This window comes from Lathyrus oleraceus, chromosome 2 (assembly GCF_024323335.1).
Source record: "Lathyrus oleraceus cultivar Zhongwan6 chromosome 2, CAAS_Psat_ZW6_1.0, whole genome shotgun sequence".
NCBI lineage: Eukaryota > Viridiplantae > Streptophyta > Magnoliopsida > Fabales > Fabaceae > Lathyrus > Lathyrus oleraceus.
The window spans coordinates 46,980,738-46,997,456 of NC_066580.1; the positions used below are offsets into that span (position 1 = coordinate 46,980,738).

The window sequence follows — 16,719 nt, forward strand, 5'->3', positions numbered from 1 at the left end:
AGAAAATGTGATTGTAGGATAAAAGTTGTGTGAAAAATATGACTGAAGGGCGAGGTATTTATAGAAGGAGTATGAAAATGCATGCGCCAAAGGGGTAGGCGCCACACATGTCAACACATGTAGACGTCAGAAGAATGGGGCGCAAGCACATGCAAGTACATGCATACGCTAGCACCCTTGGCGCCACCATGCGTTGCTTTTAAAGCATACGTCAGTTGTGCTGACGCCTCCTCTTGATTCAAAACGGATGCGCCAGTTCATCTGACGCACCTGTTTTAAAAGGTGATTATTTAAAAAAAAAATCAAAATATTAACTATTTTAATTATTTTTTTAAATAGTTATTTTAAAAAAAAATCATTCAACTTCTATAATAAATAGAAAATGTAACGTATAATCACTCTTTATCCGCCCCCGACCATGTCACAAAACCTTGTTTTTTTAATAATTCTTTATGAAAAGACTAATAAAACTAAATTTAGTATTAAAAAAAATATTATAAACCAAAAACTAAAAATTTAAGAATGCATTTCATCTTTAGTATATTTATTTTTTCTTTTATAATGTGTCCGTCTGTCCACTTTTTTAATACACACACTTGAAAATATATATGATATTGATTTATTTAATGTTAATTTTAATTGAATGTTATATAATAAATTAATAGTAGAACGTTATATGAAAGATGATAATAGTGATTTCAATAAAAGTTATTAAGAGTTATTATCTAAGTTACATAAAAGTAAAATCAGTAGAAAAATAGCCTACACAAAAATCAAATTTTATATATTGATATAGATAAAATGAGACAATAACGTATTTAAGTCAAAAATAAAATATAGTATTTTTTTTGATGTAACGGATTCGTGAAATTGATTTGACGTGGATTTTGTGCCTCCGCCGGCGTTTTGATTCTACCGCCCAGCTTCGGATCGGAGTGATTCTCTCTCTGTCTCTCTCTGTGCCATTATCAAACAAGACAAGGTTCTCTCTTTCTCACTCATTCCCAATTTTGCTTCTTCGTTTCCCTTTCTTCCGCTTCAATTCATGTTCTTTCGTCAATTTTGTATATATTTCATGTGCTAAGAAAGGAGTGTTGGTTGATTAGTTTTTTTTCCCTTCATATTTCATGCATATGTAGACTTTATAGAAGGGATCAATTAAAACTAATTAAAATCAAAGTTAATATCACACCACTGAATCAGTTTTTGATTGGGTAATTTTCTCAGAAAGCCTGAATTTGGATTTAAAATTTCTATTTTGTAGATCATACATACCCTTCAAATGTTCAAGATGGTTTTTAAGATTCTTGGTTTTCACAGATATGATAGATCTGATAGGTGTATAGTAGCTACTTAGCATTGGGGTGGATTGAGATTAATTTATGTGAAGATTGAAATTAAGTTCTGTGAAAATTGAGAAGGTTTGTCATATGTCAATTTAGAGGTTTTGAGAGACTCATTCAGGGTGCATAATGTTTGGAGTCCGGAGGAGCATCAGAAGCAACTTTCCACTAATATCATTTTTGTTCTTGGCAAGGTCTTAGTCATCATTCAACCCGAATATAGTGATGTGGAAAACTCACACTTGGAGGGAGATTGTTGGAGTTTAAGTGAGAGTGGTTAGTTTCACATCGACTATGAATGAGTTGAATGCAGGATGTATAAGAGAGAAAATTCATATTCTCAATTGTCTTAAGATTTTGAATAGAAATGTGGTGTTTCGGGTTCGTTAGTCATAATAATTAGCTTGTTGTTGCTTCCCTCACTCCCCGGATTCCTCAACAATGTGTGTTTTAATTTGCTGCTTATTTATGGATGGAGATTGGTGAGGAGAGGGATGCCATAAATTTCATAGATAGTTTTTATTCTACCACAAATCTGGGATAACGTATTCTTCTTAGCTGCCTTATAGTATTCACCCAATATCTATTCTAATGTGGTTTCCTTGTTAGACATACGCAGGGAGACTGTTGAGCTTTGCTTTGTTAATTAACTTGTTTTGGTTATTTTAGGCTTGATTATTTACATGTCTTATCCTTGGTTCTTGTGTGTGAGTTAAATTGTTTTAACATGTAGTTGCTGTTCTATAATTTATGGGCAATACTTTGTTTGTGCAGGTTCTCTAAGTCATCTTTCAGTTTCTGATTATTGACGATGGTGCTGGTATTGGCCCTGGGGGATATGCACATACCCCACAGGGCGCCTGATATTCCTGCAAAGTTCAAGTCCATGCTTGTCCCTGGCAAGATCCAGCACATCATTTGTACCGGAAACTTGTGTATTAAAGTATGTGCATCTTATCATAATCATAACTTAAATGTTTTGTGAAATAAATATTCTCATCTTAAAATCTTGTAGTTATAGAATTTAAGTTCATCAGGAATGGTTAACTTGTTAAAGTGTATGCGTCTCTGCTTGCATTTGAATATTTATCTGTAGGATACCTCAACTTGTGCGTTGTCACATTTTCTATGTCGCACTGCATGCTTTTATCATTGTTCAAGCTTATTAGTTAGGTGGACCACTGATGCTTTTAAACAACTAGTGAAATTGGGTAATCTTGGATTTCTGTATGGAAGGTTCGTAATGATTCGTGTGGCCAGTGGCGAAGCCATTTTGGGGCTCGATGGAATGCCCCCTGGTTTGTCCAACATGCATAGTCCACTATTTCGGTGACAAGAACGAAAAAGTAATATCGTGTTATTGGTGACAAGAATGAAAAGTAATGATTGTAGGTTGTTTTGATGTTCTTCTTTTGTTAGCATGGATGGTTTTAAATGAAGCACAAACACTTCTGTGATTAGGCATGTCCCCATGTCTGACACTCATTCGGCACTCGTACTACAACTCACACAAGAGTCCCAATTGTATTTTATGTTGCCTCGACACACCTTAGATAATCCTTGAACAGATGTATGAGTTAAAGATGTGTTGAGGCAATGATGATCAATGACGGGGTTAAAGACATTAATGTTGATTACATCATTTCTAACTTTTTGGTAGTAGATGAGTGAAAGAATGTGAAATAGTATCATATCTTGTTTTACATTTTTTTAATGAAACAAATTGCTCGATATAGATGCGCATATATATTTTGATTCTCAATTAAGATATTTTATAGTGTTCAAATTTTATTTAATTATAATAAATAAACATGCATTGATGTTGTTATTCTATGATTTTTTTATATTAGTATCGACCGTGTTGTGTGAGGTGTCTGTGTTAGCGTCCATGATTCATAGATTGTAGTAGTGTGTAACAAAACTTCAGTGCATGTGTATTTACTCTCTTGTATTGTTGCATCGATTATTTGTTTACATCTACAAAAAAATAATTGAGTACATTTGTTATGGTTTTATTGCTTACATTTAATATTTATTTCTATTCCCATTAACTATGATTTGAAAGTAGAATTTCTTATGATTAAATTTCTAAGGTAAGTTTTATGCCATTTATATTCAGGAAGTCCATGACTACCTAAAGACTCTATGCCCCGACTTGCATATAACTCGCGGTGAGTATGATGAAGATTCAAGATATCCAGAGACCAAGACACTAACCATTGGCCAGTTTAAGTTGGGACTATGCCATGGTCATCAGGTTTGATTTATTTTTTACTCTGATGTTATATGCGCTATTTCACTTCTATAGATTACCAGTTTTGGATTTTTCTCTACAGTTAACCCGAGCTTTTCTAGTTAATTTTGGGTTTCATCATCTAACGGGAACTATTATTGGTAAACCAAAAAATGTTTTATGATATGTATTGCTATACGATGATTATGTCTTCTTAATGATTCTGAAGGTTATTCCATGGGGAGACCTAGACTCACTGGCCATGTTACAGAGACAGCTTGATGTAGACATCCTTGTCACGGGTCACACCCATCAGTTTACCGCTTACAAACACGAGGGTGGTGTGGTTATAAATCCAGGTTCTGCATCAGGTGCCTACAGCAGCATCACCTATGATGTGAACCCAAGTTTTGTGCTAATGGACATCGACGCTCTGCGTGTCGTGGTCTATGTATATGAACTTATTGATGGAGAGGTTAAGGTTGACAAGATTGATTTTAAGAAAACATCCACAAGCGTCCCTGCTCTTTAAACACTTGTATTTTGCTTTGAAGTTTGAAACACATGTATTTGACAGGATCGTAGGATTTGATCATTGTGACCTGTGAGGAACTTATGTGACTGATTAGCAATGGTTTTATGTACCCCTTATACCAGTGATTGGTCCAGATATTATATGCTGCAAAATATTTGCTTAAGTAGAAATATGTAACATTGTAATTTGTATTTCATAAACAGACAGCTATTTCAGACATCCACGATCTGCACCTAAATGTTAGCTTTAGTTTACAATATCCTAGTTGCATGTAACACTTGTTGAGGCAATTTATACAGGATTTTATTTTATAATTATACTCCATCCTATTCAAAATAGTTGTTGTTTTGTCAAATAAAATTTATTTCAAAATGATTATTATTCTCACTTTTCAATGTATTAAGGATTACAATGTTTTTAATTGTGTCATCTAATTATTACTGTATATACTACTTCTAATATTTTAATTATGACAATATTATTGTATTCTTTAATTGGTATCTAAAAATCTTAAATGACATTCTTTAATCAGAATTCTTAAATGACATTCTTTATTCCGTATTGAAATGTAGTAATATTACCTTTGGTTTAAGGATACAAAAGGTGGTTTTTTTACCGAGATAATCCAGTTTTTCGAAAAAATTCCCAAAATACCTCACTTTTCAGCAAAATTCCCAATCTACCCCACTTTTAGGAAGAGGCGCCAATTGGATTGGCGACCCCTCTTAAAAATTGCAAGGAGGCGCCAATTGGATTGGTTTGGGCAGGTGCCCTAGCCAATCCAATTGGCACCTATGTGTAATTTTTAAGAGGGGGCGCCAATCCAATTGGCGACTCCCTTAAAAAATCCTCAAATGAAAAAACCTCCAACATGAAAGTTGAAGATCTTTTCAAGACAATGAATTTGGATATAAATTTTGCATCATTTGGATTTTTTATGAGAAAGTTATGGGCAGTTGAAGTTGGACTTATGAGTTTTTCAACTGTAATCTGACCTATAATGTCTTGCATTATTGCATGTGTTTCTTTTAGAGTTATGAAATTTTGTCCAACATAACATTTGAAGTAGACATCTCAAATTTTGCAATGCACTTGGTCCCACCTCAAAATAATTAAAAATGAGTGAGTTAGGTCCCTGCGAACTTGACCCAAAATTAGGGTTTCTGTCAAAATGACCTATAATGTTTTGAAATGAATGATGAGCTTCCAAGTTTCAAATGGATTTTTGATGAACATGAAAGTTGTTCATATGGCGACTGTTGTTAAAACTTGAATGGAGGCGCCAATTGGATTGGCTAGGGCAGGTGCCCTAGTCAATCCAATTGGCGCCTATGTGTAGGTTTTAAGAGGAGGCGCCAACTCAATTGGCGACTCCCTCATAAAATGCCTTTTTTGTCTTATAAATAGATGCGTTGTGTGACCTATTGTTCCACAACTCATATAATCATTTGGCTATCATGTTTGGTGTTCGTCGCCGATACGGTAAGGTGATTTATGCGAGAGACAAACCTCAATTGCTGATGCTGTTTTGGAACATCACCACGTTAGATCAACTGAAGAGGGAGTTGGTTCGATGGTTAGACGGGAAAATACCAGAAGGGAAAAAAATCAGAAGTATTGAGAGACTTGACAGTATCTTTGGTTGGGTGCGAATGAAGACTGATAAGGATGCTAGGGAAATGATGTTCGGTCGAGACGACATTAATTTGATTGTTGTAATAAGTTAGAATTATTTATGTTTTCAGATGTTTTGTATTGATGTTGGTTATGAAACTCGTTGTAACAAGAACTTAATGATATATAATGATTGATTGTTACAGAAATACAATGTCACAAATAACTTAAGATCTAGATACCATGTTACAAAAAGCTTAAGATGTAGATGATGCTCCTTGATTGGGACAGTTGTTTTTGTTGTGTCCTGGTTGGCGACAGATACTACATAATCTTATCATTTTATCTGTGGAATCCATCTCTGTTCTGATACGTGTGCTGTTTGGCCTTCCTTTCTTCTTTCTACGCATCTCTTCATTGTGCCAAACAATATCTCCTTCATATGGAGGCCAATAATCCTCCATTGGTAGTACTGAAAAGCTTTGACTATATACATTCATGATGGTGTTGGCCTTGTACACATCAGATAAATGGGTGTAAGCGTCTTGACGAGTATAAGCGCATGCTGCAATGACATGGGAGCAAGGTATGCGGAAGGCCTGAAATTTTCCACAATCGCACCAACTTCTGTGTAGTTTAACCGCGTAGGCTAAATTTGGTCTCCCCTCGTTGTTGCCCATTGTTTCCTGGACGCTGAAATTTTGTCTATGACGGTCAAACACTGTTACAGCGTGTGTCGTAGCTTTGATGCTCTCCTCTTTCATGACCTTCATGCAACACTGACTGAATACTTGTCCGGACATTAACACTGCACTCCATCTTTCACCTCTGGTTGCGAACATAGAAGCCAACCTATAATAGGTTGATCTTACCAAGGCGGTTATCGGCAGATTTCGAATTCCTTTGAAAACCCCGTTCATGCATTCCACAATGTTTGTTGTCATGTGGCCCCATCGACAACCACCGTCAAATGCTCTTGTCCACTGCTCTACTGGGATGTTATTTATCCATCTCCCCGCGTCTTCATTAGACAGTCGAATTTCATCACGATAATATTGAAATGACGGTTGAGTTAAAGCATACCCAGCATTCACCACCTTCTTGCGAAGATTCTTATCTTTTATAGCACGCATGAAGTTTTGTGCAATGTGTATGATACAGTAGACATGTGTAGAAGGAGGATCATGCCATCCGTTGTCATGGTTGTTGTAGGCACTTTCTATGGCAGCATGTCTATCAGAAATCAAACATAGATTGGCTTGTGGAGCGACATGCGTTCTGAGATGTCGAAGAAAGAAACCCCATCCACCAGCCGTTTCACCTTCAACCAGAGCAAAGGCAATGGGAAATACATTGTTGTTACCGTCTTGTGCAACTACCATGAGCAAAGTACCCTTGTATTTTTCGTATAACCAAGTGCCATCAATTTGCAGGAGAGGTTTGCAGAAAGCGAAACCTTTGATGCACGGGTCAAATGCCCAAAAGAGACGGTGAAATATTCTATTACCTGTAGCACAAGTTCCGTCTGGCATCATTGCTGGCACTGTCTCCAGAATTGCCACAGTTCCTGGGACATAAGTTTTTAGTGCCCATAAAAACCGTGGTAATTCCTTGAATGAATCCTCCCAGTTGCCGAAAACCTGTTCAACAACCTTTGTCCTCGCAATCCATGCTTTCTTGTAAGATGAAGTATAATTATATGTTGTTCGGATATGGGATATAATTATACTCACCTTCACTGATGGGTCTTTATTTACCAATGGCAGAATGTCTTGACATATCAAAGTTGTGCTCAGTTTACGGTGATCTTGTTCAACGTTAGTTGCAACGCAACTGTGTGGTGGATCTATTGAAGCGATCTCCCAAGAGTCATTTTTCTTCTTGTAAGATGCAGCCAAACGAAACTTACAAAGCATGTTACGACATTCGATAACATACCTTCTAGAATCAGTGCGTTTCACTGTAAAGTCAGCAAAGTTGTTCATGTGGAATTTTTTGATTGCCAAGACACATTCTTCTTTGGTACGAAACATGTCTCCCACCTTTAATTCGCCTACTGGTATCGGATACAGATTATAGAAGACACTGTCGGACGTTTCATCGTCGTGAAGATCCATATTTGTCATATGTTGAGGAGGATTGTAGGCATGACTAGGAGGTATTGGTGGTGGTTGAGCCTCATCTTCATCGTCGTTGTTCAGGATGTGATCAACCTGTATCTCGGTCTCCTCTTCTTCTTCATCAACAACGTCGACTTCTACTTCTGCTTCTGGGTTGAGTTCATCTGACCATTGTGCATCATCTGCAGCATCTTCACCAGCTGCATCCTGATCGGTTAGTTGAGACTGTTGAGACGGTATACATGGTTGTAGAGTAATGTACAACTCGATACAATCCATGCCTGAATGTTCATGACTAAGAAACATGTTTTCAACATCTTCATCGTCTCGTACCTTAAGGGGGAAAAACTTGCATTGACCATTCTAAAAAAATATAGGATTTTGATATGTCATCTTTGACACAATACCTGATCCTATAAAGGATTGTATTCTTTTTTTCAAATGCAAAAAGGTTGCATTTCTCTTCATCGTGACTCTAATGGTATCAGTGTTTCTAAAACAAAAACCATGAAGCTCAGACTCAAAAGTTTCACCGTTGTAGTGAACGTTGACACTGTATAATGATGAAGATGACATTTTGGAGATGAAAACTATTTTGCAAGTGCAGATGAATGTGAGTGAAGTGTCTTGGATGTTGATAGTAAGACACTTAAATAGATGGTATCAGTGTCTCACATGCTAGCTAGTTCTGAGATGATGTGTCGGACATTGAAGCTACTCTGAGATAATGTGTCAAGCATGCAAGACAGTGTGAGTTGATGTGTCAAGCATGCTAGCTAGTTCTGAGATAATGTGTCTGTCATGCAAGACAGTGTGAGTTGATGTGTCAAGCATGCTAGCTAGTCATGAGATGATGTGTCTGTCATGCAAGACAGTGTGAGTTGATGTGTCAACCAGGAAACCTATCAAGAAGTGAGTCTTCAGCATGCAGGATACTAGAGAGCCACGTGTCTGAGATGATGTGTCAATCCTGCAAGACAGTGTGAGTTGATGTGTTAACCTTGCAAGCTATCAAGAAGTTAGTCATCAGCATGCAGGAGACAAGACAGCCACGTGTCGGACACCTAAGATGGTCAAACATGATGTGTCAGTCATGCAAGACAGTCTTAGATGATGTGTCAACCATGCAAGCTATCAAGAAGCTAGTCATCAGCATGCAGGAGACAAGACAGATACGTGTCGGACATGTAACATAGTCAGAGATGATGTGTCAATCATGCAAGCCATCCACAAGTGAGTTGTTCAGCATGCAGGAGACAAGAATGCCACGTGTCAGACATGCAGATGGTGGCGCCAATTGGTTTGGCGCCTACACTTAAGGCATGTACATGGTCGCCAATTTGAATGGCGCCCCCATGGAGTCAGTCCTTGAAACCAAGCATTCAGAACTAGCCTTGCATGCATGTACCCTATGGTGTCGCCAATTTGAATGGCGCCCCCTCTTTAGGAATGTACATGGTCGCCAAATGAGGTGGAGACACCATGCAAACACAAATTTTTATGCTCTCATCCATTTGCCTATAAATACATCCACTCCTTCAACAATTCTTCCACACCAACATTCTCACTACTTCATCTACATTACTTCTTTTACAATTTCATCTTCAACAACATCTTCCAATTTCATCTACACCAACTCCCCAACAATATGTCTTTACTCACAATGGGCGAAGCATACAGAGGAACAGTTGCAAACATCGCAACATACGTAAGTTTTTTCTTATACTAATTTTTTATGTTTCATCTCCACCAACCCCATTTTATTTTGAAATACCAACTTAGTCAAGTGTTATATTATTTCTATTATAGGATGTATCAAGGTTTCGAACTCGAGTCCACGAATTTGTCCCAATGGACCCGATGATTCAACCTTATGTTGAACTCGCCGGTTTTGGTCAGATTAGCAAGATTATGTCTTGGTCTATAGATAACAAGTTCATTCTAGCCTTATGCGAAAGATGGAGGCCAGAGACACACACATTTTGGTTTCCAACCGGTGAGTGTACCGTGACGTTAGAAGACGTCTACATGCTTTTAGGACTACGAATTGAAGGCAAAGCTGTTAATGGTAAGACCAACTATGCAAATTCAATTTGCATGGAGCTTTTAAACACTGATTTGTTAGATGATAATGCTAGAGGTCAAGGTATACTACTCTCACGCCTAAAGTCATATTATAATAGTTTATATTTAGATGAGCATTCTACCGAAGATGCTCGAATAATCAAAACTAGGTGTTACATTATGTTGTTACTAGGATCCTTTTTATTTCCCGAAGGTAGTGGTTCTAGCATGCATATTATGTACTTACCTCTACTTAGACATGTAGATAGAATAGGTAGTTACAGTTGGGGATCCGCATGTCTAGCCTATCTCTATAGTTTGTTGTGCAAAAACTCCCACAAAGACACATCTACATTTTCTGGATGTGCTGTTTTGCTACAAGCATGGGGATGGTCAAGACTACCGTCTCTAGCACCGGTCAGTAACAACCCCTTCACTTTTCCATATGCAAAAAAGTAAGTTGTTTAAATTGCTATATCTTTACTTACTTCCTTACAGTTTAGTACCCATAACTAATTTATTTTAACTTTTTGGTTTGATGGTCGGCACGCGGTATGAATTACAGCAGATGTCCGTGAAGGAGAATTGCGGTCCAAAACGCAGCGGAAATTAAAAAAATTCTCCTTTAGAGATCCTTATGAATGATCATGATCAGTGATAGAATATTTACCTCTTGTGATGATCGAAACCTTTGGTGCAGATCTTTTGTGACGATCAAAACCTTTGATGCAGATCCACGAAGCGATCACGAACGTTGAACGATGACAACGTCTCTACTCAGTCCATACGAACGGGTTCCTTCAATCTCAGTGCTAGCTGGTACGAATGAAGGCTTTGAGTGAGAGAGAGAGAGTGAGAGAAAACGAAAATAATGCAACCGCCATTTTATGCTTCTGCAAAAGGGTTCTATTTATAGAACCACTTGTGTGGGCTTCAAGCTAAAAAGCCCACTTAAGTGTATTTTGGTCCATATCTTATAATAGGCCCAAAATCACTTAAGCCCATGGTACCTTACCATATTTCGTATTCTACTCAAGTACACCGTACCTTACGATGTTCTATAACTCACTTAAGGGCACCGTACCTTACGGTATTCCTTAGTTACTCTATCTCTCATCAATCCGTCCTTTGTGTGTGACCCTGTAGGTTTTCGTGACGTTGACAATTATATTAAATCACGCATTTAACATAATAAACAGTGAGTGGTATCTAGCAACACATCACTGCTACCCAAGACACGAAAATGTCATGTGATCTGACAATTCCTTCTGTGATAATACTTATGTGTATAATTACCCCTTTGCCCTTATGTCTATATTGAACACAAGGCATAGACCGTGTCATCCTTGTCCAGTTCAATATTGGGCCCATAGACATTTATCCTGTTATGCAGGATGGGCAAATTCCATCTAGGTCACTCATGTCCCTCAGCATGCTTTGTGGAGTACCCATCAACTGTCTTTATGGTTATCCAGTTACGGACAACGTTGGATCAGCAATAAAGCACTCGACTCTACATCTAGGGTCCATAGTGGTTTCAGGTCGAAGAGTGGAATACATTATTATCACCATGAGAATAACTTATGACACCTTGCATAACTTTCTATATAGTATTCTCATAGCGGGTCAATCCGGTATAAATATTACTCCTAATATTCATACCTATGTTTAAGACTTGATAACTCTTTATCCATGATCCATGAGATGTGATCATCAGTCTACAAACATAATAGTCTTAATGCTTTAATGTTATCCCACTTCACACTAAAGCTCGACTACGGATACTTTAGGAATAGTGTCCTTATGTTTAATGTGTTCTCATGATTAAGTCACACTTAATACATTAAACGGACTATCTATTCCAGGGACTTTATTAATCAACCATAATAAAGAGAATGCCTTTTATTATTCGATACAAGTACCAAAATGTATTGGCCTCTAGGGCTTACACCAACAATCTCCCACTAGCACTAGAGCCAATCAGGCATACCCCGTATGCCCATTGATCTAGTATGGCCATCATGCTTCTGCTGCGCAAGAGGCTTTGTCAGTGGGTCAACTATATTGTCAAGTGTAGGTACTTTACATATTTTCACATCTCCTCTATCTATTATCTCTCGAATGAGATGATAACGCCTAAGTATGTGTTTGGATCGTCGGTGAGATCTAGGCTCCTTAGCTTGTGCGATAGCACGATTGTTATCATAATAGAGACCAATGGGATCCACAATGCTAGGGACTATGCCAAGTTCACTAATGAACTTTTTGATCCAAACAACTCCCTTTTCTGCATTTGAGGCAGCAATATACTCGGCCTCGGTTGTAGAATCAGCAACTGTATCTTGCTTTGAAATTTTTAAGCTCACAGTGCCACCATTTCAGCAAAACACATAACCATTGGAATCATTCATATTAAAGCGTCTCAGCACCTTGTCTATGTACTCTGACTTAGGCCAAGCATTTTATGATCTATCTCTATAGATTCTGATTCCTAATATATATAGGCTGTTTCACCTAGGTCCTTCATAGAAAAGCATTTCCCCACCCAAGACTTTACTTGTTGCATGGTAGGGATATCGTTTCCAATAAGTAATATGTCATCTACATATAATACCAGGAATACGATCATGCTCCCACTAACCTTCTTGTAGACACAAGGCTCATCTTTGTTCTTGATTAATCCATATTGTTTTACTGTTTCATCAAAACGAAAATTCCATGAGTAGGTCACAGGCTCATCTTGATCCATGAGTGATACATCACCTTGAGCCATATATCTCAGGTAGGTGACGTATCCTGCCTGACCTACGCTGGTCTTATTCTACTTGAGCAGGTTGCTCTTCCACAACTTCTTGTGTTTCCTGCTCTAATTCCTCCATAGGTGTATCTATGCTTTGTGGTTCTTGAATTTCTTCAAGCTCTACTTTCCTCCCACTGGTTCCTTTGGAAATAAAATTATTTTCTAGGAAAACTCCAGTTCGAGTGACAAACACTTTGCCCTCAGAAGGATTGTAGAAGTAATACCCTCTTGTTTCTTTAGGATACCCCACAAATAAGCATTTGTCAGATTTGGGCTCAAGCTTAGTTGAAATTTGTCGTTTCACATAAACCTCGCAACCCCAAATCTTTATGTAAGACATATGTGGTTTCTTACCACTCCATATCTCATATGGTATCTTCTCAACCCTTTTGGATGGAACATGGTTAAGTGTGTAAGCTGTTGTCAATAGTGTATGTCCCCAAAAGGAGTTTGGAAGATCGGCGTGACTCATCATGGATCATACCATGTCTAACAGGGTTCGATTTCTTCTCTCAGATACACCATTCCATTGGGGTGTTCCAGGAGGAGTAAGTTGGGATAGGATCCCACACTCTTTCAGATGGTCATCAAACTCTAGGCTTAAATACTCACCACCTCGATCTGATCGAAGAGTTTTAATATTCTTACCTAGTTGGTTTTAACTCGTTAGGTTTCACCCTTTTAGTATTAATGTTATTAATAGGCATTTCGAGATCAATGACATGTAGTCCATTGCTCATTTGTGCAGTAGCATAGAATATATCATTCAAATAAATTGAGCAACAATTGTTCTTTATTATAAATGAAAAACCAAACTTGTCCAAACAAGAAATGGAATTAATATTCCTGCTAATTGCAGGTAAATAATAACAGTTCTCTAACTGAATTATAAAACCACTAGGTAAAGTCAATACATAAGATCCTACGGCTAAAGTAGCAACCTTTGCTCCATTGCCAACTCGTAGGTCAACTTCACCTTTTGCCAAATTTCTACTCCTTTTCAGCCCCTGCACATTTGTACAAATGTGAGAACCGCATCTAGTATCTAATACCCATGATGCAGAAGTAGATAAATTTATTTAATAACAAAAATACCTGAAGTTGAAGTCTCTACTCCATTCTTCTTATCTTCCAGGTACTTTGGGCAGTTCCTCTTCCAGTGTCCGGTCTTACCGCAATGGAAGCAGGTGCCTTCTTTTGCTATGCCTCCACTAGGCTTTAAAGCAGCAACGGTGGGTTTGGGTTTGGCAACTTCCTTGCCTTTCCCTTTATCACCCTGCTTAGTGGGCCTTTTGTTCTGTCTCTTTCCATTTCCGATCATCATAATGGACTTCCCTTTTGACTTCAGATTCAGCTCGGCAGTTCTTAACATAGCGAGCAGTTCAGGAAGAGATTTGTCCATATCAATCATATTGAAATTTAGGACAAATTGACTGAAACTATCTGGCAACGATTGCAAGATCAAATCAGTCGCAAGTTCCTTTTCGAGGGGAAAACCCAATCTCTCAAGGTTTTCCACATACCCAATCATCTTGAGTACATGGGGACCTACAGGGGCTCCCTCAGCTAACTTGCTTTGGAAAAGGGCTTTTGAAACTTCAAACCTCTCATGCCTTGCTTGCTTTTGATAGAGCAGCTTCAGGTGTTCGATCATATCGAACGCTGACATGTTCTCATGTTGCTTTTGCAATTCTGAGTTCATGGTAGCCAGCATGAGACAAGCAGTTTCATTGGCATCATCGACATGCTTCTTATAAGCATCTCTTTCTGCCTTAGGTGCAGAACTAGGAGGTTCCTCTTCAGGAACAGGTGTCTCCAAGACATACAACTTTTTATCATGTTTGAGGACACTCCTCAGGTTTCGGTGCCAATCCAGAAAATTTGTCCCAGACAATTTTTCCTTGTCAAGGATTGATCGCAAGATGTTGTTAGAGGTGTTTGCTGTCATGGTTATCTACATAGGGATTAAGAAAATATAAGTATCATTGACATATTTAATTAGGCCTTTAATCAAATATGCTCCCACTATTTTACTCAAAACAAATGACCCTCATCATTTGATTCGGAAAATCCCGTTGGAAGATTTTCTAGTGGGTCGAGATCCATATTTCACTTCGTTCTAAGTCCGCGTAGGCGGATTACACAAAACTAAGTTATTTAGGTAGGAACTCCTTCCAATTGTATCTCATACAACTCTCGAAAATTTCAGTTGGGTGAATAACTCCTTATTCCAATCCATCATATGGATTATTCCCAACTCTTGCTTCTAAAACATATATGATATTATTATAATTAAGTTTGACCCATTGTCTTAGCAGTTGGATATTACAATTATCCCATCGCACCTTACTAATATAGAACATGCACCTCGCTTTGGCGAAACCTACATTATCCGATACTAGTCTTGATGAGTGCTAAAACTTGGAAAGCAAACATATATAATATCATCATAATTTGTTTAGTTAAGTTTGACCCATTGTTTTAGCAGTTGGATATTACAATTATCCCATCGCACCTTACTAATATAGAACATGCACCTCGCTTTGGCGAAACCTACATTATCCGATACTAGTCTTGATGAATGCTAAAACTTGGAAAGCATAAACTTAATATTTTAGTTTGAGGGAATTGCAATTGTTATGATCTCACCGGCTTATTTATCATATAAATCGTCTCTCACATGCATCAACATACATTCACATGCATCAACATACATACACAATGAAACAGTTATGGCCCCTAGCGCAATTGTTCTCCCAAGCCAATGAGAGAACCTAAGCTAACCTAATAACGATCTAAGCTTCTCCAAGCAAGACCTTCAAGGTTGTCCTCCTTTAGTATTGAATTCTTCTCTAAGCTTCTCCAAGCAAGATCTTCAAGGTTGTCCTCCTTTGATCTTGAATTCTTCTCTTTCTTCATAACATTGTCTTCTTCTCTTTCTTCACAGTATTACATTCCAGAAGAAACTCGTTTTACATACGAGGGTTTGAGATGAGAAAAGAAGTTACATTAAGAGGTCAAAAGGAGAGGCACGACACGCAGGTCGTATTTAAAACCCAAAACAAAATGAAGGAAGACTAAGGCCATAACTGATCACAACAAGGCAATAATAACAATCGCATTATTATTATTAATTTTAATTCCTTTAATTAATTAAAACAAAATTAAATTTCGGCGACCGATCACACTACGCAGAGTTAGCCGGGGGTTCCGCTGCCCGGTCAGCGGACGGGGTCAAGGGGCAGCGCCCCTGTCCAAAATTTTAATGAACAATTCATTTGAAACGGACATCGTTTTGCATCAACACAACCCTTGCGTAGTCACAAAAGAGAAACCCCAAGAATTCTGACCCTGTGAGTGTGACGACCGTCACCTAGCCCATGACGAACGTCATGCCCAGCGTGTTACGACCGTCACAGGCTTGTTACGACCGTCACACGGTCAAAAACAGAAACGCCTATAATTCTGGATTTGTGAGTGTGACGACCGTCACAAAGCATGTGACGACCGTCACAGGCTTGTTACGACCGTCACGGGTCCTGTTACGACCGTCACACATCCAACTTGTTACGCTTGTTACGCTCGTCACACGAGCTTCACGCGGCCAAAATAACAGAACTTTGAAACAGTCTACAGACCTCTTCCAAAAGCCCTAAATTCACAACTCCTTGACGGCACAACCCTTGCGCCGTCACCAACCCTAATGCGCCAATTTCAGACCGTCAAACACACCTCGATTGTTAATTCAGTATGATCGATCAACAGGTCATTGCTTCACCATACTAATGTCGGATTCCGAAGCAAATGACTATTGATCGCTCAAAGGAAAACAATAATTTAGTGTTTGAATGAACGAAACAGAAACAGTATATCACATATACCGTACTTTGCATTAGGATTACTTATATCATATATAAGTTGATCGGTCTCAATTGCGTAACATATGGACGATCGATGTATCGCTGCTTCACCATACTAATGTCGGATTCCGAAGCATAGTCAACATCAAT

At 38.2% G+C, this 16,719-nt stretch overlaps 1 protein-coding gene across 1 annotated transcript; it reads left to right on the forward strand.

Moving 5' to 3' along the window:
• The first annotated feature begins 808 nt into the window (after nucleotides 1–808).
• Nucleotides 809–4,330, forward strand: LOC127118020 (vacuolar protein sorting-associated protein 29). Its single transcript, XM_051048152.1, has 4 exons — nucleotides 809–982; nucleotides 2,118–2,286; nucleotides 3,463–3,600; nucleotides 3,806–4,330. Exons 2-4 carry the CDS (start codon nucleotides 2,155–2,157, stop codon nucleotides 4,106–4,108), a joined length of 573 nt encoding a protein of 190 aa, XP_050904109.1. The 5' UTR covers nucleotides 809–982; nucleotides 2,118–2,154; the 3' UTR covers nucleotides 4,109–4,330.
• The last annotated feature ends 12,389 nt before the right edge of the window (nucleotides 4,331–16,719 follow it).